Genomic DNA, 10,000 nt, shown 5'->3' on the forward strand with positions numbered 1-10,000 from the left:
TCCTATGAGAAAGAGTTCGAAGGCATTATGAGAGGAATTATTCTACATGGTTAAACGAAAAGTTATATGTAGTGTTTTATTTTCATTCCGGCTAACCAAGAGAAAATGAGGGGACAGAGAGGGAGGCTCAAGGCGTTGGCCGGGATATGTTATGTCCACGAAAGTTACTTTTAGACGAGCGAAAGTCTTTGTACTAGCGGAACTCTGTCTTCTGAGACGTCCGCATGCAGTCTTGCCTCGCTCTCAGGTTCTTAGTGAAAAGAGAAAATGATGGCGCACGTGAAGGCTGATGAATATATATTTTCTTTCAAACATCGGATCGAGGTTGGCCTGCATGCGGACGTCTCGGAAGACTTCCGTTCGTCTAAAAATAACTTTCGTGGACATAACATATCCCAAGGGCTGGAGCGGGAGCCTCCTTCTCTGTCCCCTCATTTTCTCTTGGGCTAACTTAAAAAAAGCACAAAGGTTTTAATGAAGATGATTCGAAATAAACGAAACAGTACTGAGGAGGAACCGCTGATCGCTTTATTAGTATCACGCACCAAAAATAACAAGTAATTACAATCTACAAATTATATACAAATTAACGGAAAGCTTTTCACTGAGCGGTAATACTCATTTCCTGTAAATGGAATACTTTCATTTCATTTTGGACGTATACTAATTTCCTGCGCATTGTGTCTTTAATGGCACCCTCGGAAATATAGTGCAATGTTTGGCTAATAATCTCGAGTTGAGTTGTGAGGTGTATTGAAAGTGCAGTCCATAGATAACACTTTCAAACGATAACCTCACAGCATGTATCGCGACTCAAATGAATACTATACTTTTTCCGTAGTATACTAAGCAGATCGGAAGAAAAATAGCCGGCACGCCATGCGCATGCCTAGACCCCAAAAGGCGGTTTTTTTGCGTGCCGAGCCAAACATTTCCGTGCTTTTTACCGGCTACACTTCTTTCGCATCCACTGAGTTCAGTGGCAGCAACAACCAAATATGACAATAACCATATTCTTTTATTTAATTGTCTTCGACTATTAATAAGTGGCGGAAGCAAGAGAGTTATTTTTTTTTATTATAGGGTAAAAACATAATATCGCAGTCGATCCTCCCCATTAAGCAACATCGGCAACTGCGTTTGACGACTGAAATGACAGAGATAATAGTCTTGTGCTTCTTCGACTTTCACCACCTTCCCTGTGCGAGGGAACCCTCAAATTGACGGCGAAGGAATTGTGATGGCTGTTCGAGTGCGCTGTCTGCTGTCTGGCTCCCGAAGTGGATGCCACATACAACACAAGAGCCAAAAACAGTTCCAAAGACCGCATGGCGTAGTTGAAAATCAACCAAGGCCAGGCTTCAACAAACACTGTACTTGAGAACACTCCGTACACACCACTCATAGAATAAATCTGCAAAGTGCAAAGGATTGTTCCGCCTATCACAGCGGCGATGCATGTTCTGAGAATTGCCAAAGTGCGGCGGCTTCGGTAGCAAACCTTCTTCGTATTTGTCCATGCTGGCTGCTGCCTCTTCAAGGTGACCTGGTCGGTATTTTTCCCTTTGTAGTTCTTCCAAAGCAAATACGCGACAAATGCATAGAACGACGACAGCATCATGCCAAGAATCACGGAAGTTATTTGACAGGCAAATGTCAGACCCTGGAAGCGGGGAGACACGAAAAATACCAGCTCGGCTGTGAACACGAGTAAAAAATATGGAATAGTTGTTAATGCAACGTTTCTCCCAGTGTACCATTTTTGGAATCTCTCTCTCATGAAAAAGATGTTTTTCAAGACCAAGAAAATAAGTGTGTAGGCGGTTATGATACAAGGATTGCCAAGACTCCAAAAAATGTTTGAAACAGCTCTTGGGTAAATGCCTTTTATGTTGTAGGCATCCACGCATAGGAACAAGCATCGAGATAGACCGAACAAAAGCAACATTATCAGTACAATTAAAGTTGCCTTCTTGGGTCTTGCAGGCCTTTTAAGCCTTAGGATTCTGACCAAAAAGATCGCAATGGAGAGTGTTAGGATTCCAAACGCTGCCCCGAAGCCGTACTGGTAAAAGACCCAGGCAAATCCCCATCTGTGAATCGCTGTATCCCACTCTGGAAAAGGCTCACCGATAGCTGCTAGTGGACCAGCCTTAATTGCCTTGGATTCAGATTCGGGCTCTGCCTTTTGCAAATTACTTAAACCTTGTTCAAAAGCCATTCTTCGGGTGCTCTGAAAGAAAACTTGAGACCCGTTTGAGAGCTATCGTCTCTGCCAGCAACCCGCAGCAAATGTGAGGCGATATTAATTTGACTCAAAATTTGACAACTGAAGAACAAAGAACCTTTCCGCTAAAGTAATTATTTATGAACACAGAGCTTACGACTTCCTGCAATGATAGATACGAAAGAAAGAAAACATAACTTTCGGCCAAAAGCATTTTACAGTGCACTAAAAAAGGACAACAAAAGGTTTTGCGATAAAGTCCGTCAAATATCCGCGGGTGCGAATAATTTCCTGTTTTTCAGTCATCGAACTGGGTTGTTTTTTAAATTTTCATATTCAAAGGCTATCGAAAATAATTTCGTTTACTATGAATATACACTCAGTGGGGACATTGAGGGACATTTAACCCAAGAGGCAAATTGATGGACATATAAGTGAAGTCTAAAATCTATGCTTGTTTAATTGGAATGAAATCGTCTTTGCCTTGATGACTTCATTAATACTTTTGAGTTTATTTATATCACTGTTATTAGTTTCTTTCATGTGGAATTGTTTTGGAGTGGGATTCAAGGTTAGAGAGTTAATCAAAAAATGTCTTACGAAAAACACAAATAAACAGAGTCACAGGTATAATTATTTACATATTTATTAATAAATGTACGCATTTTAGTGTAGTCTCAATTTTTCTACGTGACTCGTCGAACGTTGTTAACTCTTGAGGAAAATTCATTTGATAGCATCCTGTTCGTGGAAGTTGTCATGTTATTCATATCTTTCCGATCGAACGCAGCTGACGTGACGTGATTTGAAGCAAGGACGTTGTTCATTTGTTTACACATTATTGCCAAAGTGATCAATAAGTACTCAATAAGAAATGAAAAGAAATCACTGCCCTGAAGGAAGTTTTGAAAATTAATCTTAACTGATGAAGTTAACATTTGCCCTGAAAGGTTTCCTTTTTGCACTCAGAATTATCAATAGATCTCGATTTTTGCTTTGAAAATCCGTCTGATTCTGTTTATTATTATCAACGCACATATCGGTTAATGCTTTCACTTTTCACTTTTTTATGCATTCAGTGGCTTTTTCTTAGTGAAGGAGCCAGAGGTCCTGAGTTCGATTCCCGGCTCTCGCATCCTTGTTCGACTTCTTTCCGGCTTACAGTGTAGCTTAAGTCGCTTAAGTACCCGTAAAGCACTAATGGAGAGGGGGAAGTAAAATGAGCGCCTCTTCCACCTCAGGTTTGTCAGTTGAATTACTGTTACGACTTGTCGACGTTAAATATGGTTATTTAGTTTACATTAGACTGCTCATTTTTGTCGGAGGTTTTTTTCGCATCAGTAGACAACTGCCAATATCGCCAAACGCGAGCAGAAGACGAGTATTGTGTTTTTTTAGAGTTAAAGGGTTTCGCCGTTTCTTTGCCTAACAGCAGATTCCTAAATTAAAATACTATTTTCCGAAACTCTAATCGATTCCGTGTATTTTCCTTGCGGCTTTGCCAATTTAGGAAAAGACAACAACAATTACAGAAATCCCCAATAATAAACAGGGTGTTTTCTTAATTATTTTCTTAATATTCATTCTGTTTATTTATAACTTCAATGTTGCCGATCGCAAACCAGGAAGTACTGGGTATAAATTTTGAATGTTTTTGTAAACGTTTCCACTTCATGCAGGTCAGGTAAACATGACTCTATCGAAAACAAAATTTTCCACCGAAAAGCAAAAGGTACAATTCTCACTCTTCTTGCAAAGATTTTACGCGCGTCAAACAAGTGATGCACTTCTGCAAAAGAGTAAAGTATCCTGTGTGCCTCGATTTATGATGACGTTACATACAAACTCCTTACAAAGGCTTGTTGCTTATTTTTTTAAAACTTATCACTCGGGTTATTTTTTCCTTCCCTAACCTCGGTGAAGCCTAACCTATTATCGCTGTTCTGTCGTGAAACAAAATCACATTTTTCTGTTTATCAAGCTATTTGAGCGAAACTTTTTAGCCAACCAGTGTGAGTTTTGGAAATGAATAGCTCCAGGATTCAGTTGAATCTGGATTATCTGCACAAAAAGTCCCGGCCAACGCCAAAACAAAAATTGACCGTGTTTCGGTACGTCGGAGAGGAATCGTGGTTCCACCAGAAAGATTATGCTTTCTTTCGCATGTTGCTAAGGTTAGCCAGATCCTGAACCTGATTCTCAGATGGTCCGATGTTGCTTGCAGTTTGAAAACAAGCATCATCCCGGAGGGAGTATTTTCATGCGCCACAGGCAGCCCAATTGTGGAGATACTTACTGTGGCACAGCCAATCCGGTCACGGATGAATGCAACTGCTCTCGCACCACCCTTGTTAAATACGCAAATCGGCTTGCCATCTTCCATGTTGGTTTCCTATAAATATTTTTGTCTTTAGCTAGCTGGCTTCAAGTTTTAAATATCCCCACCTGGGTCCAGTTGTGCGAGGGGTGGATAGCGCTTATAATCCATTCGATCACTCAATTGGTTTTATTTTTATTTTTATTTGTTATTTCTGAATTCTCTCCAATACATATACTAGTTACAATGCATGTCAAGGTCAGGTCAAGGTCGGGTGTGAGAACGTCGTCGGGTGTGAGTTTATACAGAGTTTATTCTAACTATATAGAATTAAAAGGAAGAAAAGAAAACAAATATCAGAATAACAGTTTGCAGTATAGAACAACAGTCCCAGATCAAATACTTGGGTGTCTTTATTGATGAGCACCTAAAGTGGGATGATCAGCTCCAGCACATTAACAACAAAATAACAAAAAATATTGGAATTTTATTTAAGCTTAGGCATTACATGCCTATGAGTACACTCAAACAACTGTATTATACTCTCATATATCCGTATTTAACGTATGGAATAATGAGCTGGGGTACCGCATACCAAACTAAGTTACATCAGAAACCCATCAGGGTTGAAACGTGTAACGCGCGTTCACAGCTTCTGAATATTCAGTGCAAACTGATTGGTTTAATGTTTCAGTGCTAAGTACCATATTTGGAAACCCCTCGCTCTTGTTGTTCCAAATATGGTACTTAGCAAATTGAATATTCAAAAGCTTGTTTCCCAGCACACAAGGGGCCGTTACACGTTTCAACCCTTATGAGTTTCTGGTTACATAAAATCAAAATAAGTCAAAATAACTGTATTCGCGGCATCTTTTTTGGAAACAAAACGCGTTGGGTCTAAATAAAGAGATTATTTGTTGAAGAACTTCTCTATTGTGCAAACTATATATGCATGACTGTATAGAACTATCTATACAATGATTCTTTGTAGATTAAATGTTCGTTCTTTGTTTTCTGTTTTGAAGATAAGATCAAAACCATAGATTTTAGACTTCTATTCCGTAAAGGGAAAGCTTAGACAGTAAAATTGAATGACTGACTGTATCGAAGACCTTACCCAAGTCTAAAAATAATGTTAGTGTAACTTGAAGACTTCATCCGGCGCTAGTAGTTTGCAATTTGGATATACACGAAGAGGATTTCTTTTTGTTTATAATAAAGTTAATATTATCCCACATCTTTTTAGAATTAGTAGAGTTAAATAGTACTTTATTGTAATAAACAGAACGGTATAACTTATAAAATTTGAATTTATTATGTATAAAGAGTTGTCTTTATAAGGATTAAACCACTGCAAAAACCGTGTACGATCAAAACTTGCTCTACGTTGGATCAAAATAGATCGTGACCACACCAAAAAAAACTTTAAAATAGAAAATATCCTGCAAAGGTTGGTCAAGACAACGTGAAGATAGGCGTTGTTGCAATATGCTAGTAACAAGATCTTTATATTTACCGGAAATGACATAAAAAGGCTACGTGATGTGTTATAAAAACGGAAATGCATAAAAAAGAGGAGAGAGAATAATACATGATAACAAGATGAAAAAAACAAAAGAAAATTAAAAGGTAGCTAAACTAAATTACATTTCATCTCTTCTGTTAAGGCCTGCACAAAAAAACACTGGAGCCTGCAGGCCTTAACAGAAGAGATGAAATGTAATTTAGTTTAGCTACCTTTTAATTTTCTTTTGTTTTTTTCATCTTGTTATCATGTATTATTCTCTCTCCTCTTTTTTATGCATTTCCGTTTTTATAACACATCACGTAGCCTTTTTATGTCATTTCCGGTAAATATAAAGATCTTGTTACAAGCATTTATCCATTCAATAAACCTGAAGAAGGCTGGTGTTGGCCAGCCGAAATATTGCAACAACGCCTATCTTCACGTTGTCTTGACCAACCTTTGCAGGATATTTTCTATTTTAAAGTTGTCTTTAGTTAGAAGCCATTTCTGGTACAAATTGTCACGTATCTTAATTGATTTTTTAAGCCCAAGAGTTATCCATGGTGTGTCAGATTTACTTTTAAAATTAACAGTTTAAGACACTTTCGCTTAGATAAGAAGAATTACGTGTAGGTTCTCTTCCAGTTTATCAAGAAATTCCTTCAGTGGTTTATCAGGGGGATTATAAATAACTCCAACAATTAATTCAGCAGAGGGTCCCCTATACCCCTTTGTAAAACGTAGCCAAGTAAAAATATTTGGTCTTTTCACGCGTCACGAATAATATCCAAAATTCTTTCACGTTCACGCGAAATTCGAGACGATCACGATTCACATAAGAGTAAAATTCACGAATTAATATTTTCACTTCTTCTAACCTTTTTATAAAGCTGTTTAATCAAACCTTCTTTTTTCACAATTATAAAAAACGGTACAATTTTGAAACAACTCTTATGATATTGGGTTCCAGGCCCAATTTCAGGGCTGGAAGGACTCCCGGAACAGCACTAGTTCAAGGCGGCGTTGGCAGTCGAGGAAAACTTGACAACTTCTGAAAGAAGTTTAAAAGTTTAACTCAAGTTTTTATTTCCGTTTATCTTTTTTCTAATGCAGTTTTTTAATTGATTAAAACAATCTGGATTCCTCAGACAGGCAAAAAGGAAATTTATTGCCTAGAGGAAATAAATGGATTTATGCTGAGTGTGACATGCTTAGTTAATTATTTCCCATGTTGCAGTTTGGGCTTTACTGTCATCCGGGATTTTTTGGGGATCATTCACCATTTGTGCAAGCTAGGCGGAGGCTGATTCAACAGAGTCAAATCAATTTTCCCTCCCCACCCTCCCTATTTTTACTTTCTTGTGGATGTCGTGTGTCCCCTCACCTTTGCTGGGATCATGTCTTCTATATTTGGGTATTTCCTAGGTTACCATGCTGATTTTCAATAAACGCTGCCTTGGGAGGCAGCGTGGTCGAATGGTTAAGACGTTGGGTTTGCATGCGGCTGCTCCGGGTTCAAATCCCGTTCTAACCTCTGGTTAGGATTTGTTTCCGGTTGTCCCGGATTCAACTCTACCACGCTTTGTAAATAGCCAACTGGTTGCCTCCTGCCAGTTGGGGTTCTTAATAACGTTTCTGTTAAGTTTCAATTGTTTCTTTCACATTGTTAAAAAGTGGGGTGCCTGTAAACTAGCTTGATAGCTAAGTGCACTTCCACTATAAACAAAGCATTTTTTTTTTTTTTTTTTAGCCCATCAGGGCTTGGCCAAAATATCCCAAACAAATGTGGTATTATTTGTGTCCCAGCTAAGGGAGCCCGCCCAGAGCAATGTCTTGCCAACAATATCAGTCAGACTGTATGGAGCATGAAGCATAAAGTTATTTTTGAAGCGTAAACGAAAGCATATACAAACGCAAGTGTTAAAATATATATTGGTCATTACTACCGTGCATACGGCGAGAGGTACTGAAATTTAAATTGACCAATCAGAATTCAGCGAGCGGGAAAAACTGTGCTCAAAAACTGTCACTTGAAGAGCCAGAAAACCTTTCCAAAACTGGGTTGCCACCTTGATGACAAAGCACAGTTTTCTATGTTTATTGGGGAAAAAAAGCTGGAAAAACTTCCATTTTTCTCCGCGACAAACAAAATTACGTATATCGCAGGGTATACGTTGAGTAAGCACGACGAACATATTTGGACATTGTCACAATGTGTTGAATAATAATAACCAACATAAACATCTAATTCGATGAATTAACATACAATGTGCGCGGATATTTGCGAGCTGCGTATTTGGTAAGGGTGTTTTTAAAGAAAATTCATCATTTGTCCTTCAGGGGGCGTGTGAACGATGTAAACAGCACAAAAAGCCAGCCAAATGTCCCTTTCTGGATTGGATAAACGAAATGAAGAGTAACAAGCGATGACAAGCTAAATTCTCAGACTTTGCGTCGTATTGAAAACAAGTTCTTTCATGGAAAAACTCCCGTTCCGTATCAGTTCCGGTCAAACCGGGACACTACAGTTTTTTGGCCGTCTCATATTTTGCGCGGTCTCTTGACCAAATATGGTAAATGGGTAGTAGAATAATAAATCAGCATATCAGGTTCTCTTGTGGGTGGGTTACTGGCCGATAAAAGAAAATTCCCAGGGTTGTCATATCTGTCCCAACAAGCTACAAAAGACAACGTAATGTCTTATCTCGTCTATTTTATGACTTTTATCGATCCATGTGACGTCCATGTCCTATCAAAACCTAACCACAGCCGTTCACGTGGACATGAAAAGATCTTGCCATTTTTATAACGAATCACGAATAAAAAAGTTTTTAAATCACGATTCACGAGAAAATAAGTCGCCCCATCACGCTTTACGTACAAAGTATAGGGTACCCTTTCTCTCAGCAGTGTTAATCCAATGTTAGAGCTCTTACGTGAAAATTACAGTTTTGATTTATGTAAAGGGGACACACCTCCTCCACATGAATAGTTCCGTAAATCAGTCACGATATTATATCCTGATATTTCAAAAGGCGTTAAATCGTCTCGAGATGTGAGCCAAGTTTCAGAAAAAGGCATGAAATAAAAAAAACAAAAGGGACCGACTCAATTAATCCACTCATATCTTCAAAATGTCTGCTGAGACTTCTGGTATTTAGATGTAACGACGATAGGTGTGGTGTTACAATAAGACAATGATTACTCAATTGGTTTTAGGGTATATCCGCTCGATAGTGATTTATTCGGATAGCGTTATCCACCTTTTGAACTTCTAAATATTCCACATTGTTAATAATATTTGACAGTCACTCGGGAAACCGTCATGATGGTGAAGCATTTTCAGCATTGACTACGGGAAATGAAATGTCGTTCAACATAATGGGAAGTACGCGTCACTCTCGGTTGACAAGCTTATTGTTAAGTATATTCCTGTGATTTCAGTCGCTCGTCGTTGAAGGAGTAAGTCAAGTATCACTGATGGAAAAAGTCTGTATATCTTAGGGGCTTACTACGGTGAGTTAAATGATCTCTTATATGCTTGTAAGATTGCACTGAAACAATTTATACCAAAATAGTTCATTAAGCCACTTGTAAGTGTTATACTTTTCTAACGGCGCAAAACACAGTTTACGTGGTCTATAAGTTCATATTTTGAGAATCCGTCATCATATCCATAGTAATTTCATCAAGGATTTCACATTATTCATAAAGAGTAGGGCACGGAGATTCCAGTGTTGTGACCTGGCTTGGCAGGCGATCAAGTGAAACTGTATATCGATGCATGATCGCACGCTATTACAGTGCGACGCGCCTTACCGTGTTACAAACTATTCGCCAACAGGAGTTTGCGAATTTGAGTTGACAGTCACGCCTCCTATTGTAGCTTGCAAAGTTCGTACGGTTGTAAGTTGAACGTTGCATGGGTTGTTGAATTGACGTATGTTTT

At 38.6% G+C, this 10,000-nt stretch overlaps 2 protein-coding genes across 2 annotated transcripts in view; one reads left to right on the forward strand and one right to left on the reverse strand.

Moving 5' to 3' along the window:
• Nucleotides 1-977: 977 nt before the first annotated feature.
• Nucleotides 978-2,293, reverse strand: LOC138029686 (proline-rich transmembrane protein 4-like). Its single transcript, XM_068877430.1, has one exon. The coding sequence runs from the start codon at nt 2,219-2,221 to the stop codon at nt 1,118-1,120; it is 1,104 nt and encodes a 367-aa protein (XP_068733531.1). The 5' UTR covers nt 2,222-2,293; the 3' UTR covers nt 978-1,117.
• A 7,001-nt stretch (nt 2,294-9,294) lies between these two features.
• LOC138029688 (proline-rich transmembrane protein 4-like) overlaps nt 9,295-10,000 on the forward strand; it is a 10,687-nt gene continuing 9,981 nt past the window's right edge. The window contains exon 1 of the mRNA XM_068877432.1: nt 9,295-9,567. The gene's annotated coding sequence lies outside the window, so the exon portion shown is untranslated. The remainder of the gene's footprint in view (nt 9,568-10,000) is intronic.

The sequence above is a fragment of the Montipora capricornis genome, chromosome 13 (genome assembly GCF_036669925.1).
Source record: "Montipora capricornis isolate CH-2021 chromosome 13, ASM3666992v2, whole genome shotgun sequence".
NCBI classification, from domain to species: Eukaryota; Metazoa; Cnidaria; class Anthozoa; order Scleractinia; family Acroporidae; genus Montipora; species Montipora capricornis.

Excerpts from the sequence above, each read along its gene's own strand:
- LOC138029686 (XM_068877430.1), bottom strand. The coding sequence starts at position 2,221 with ATGGCTTTTGAACAAGGTTTAAGTAATTTGCAAAAGGCAGAGCCCGAA.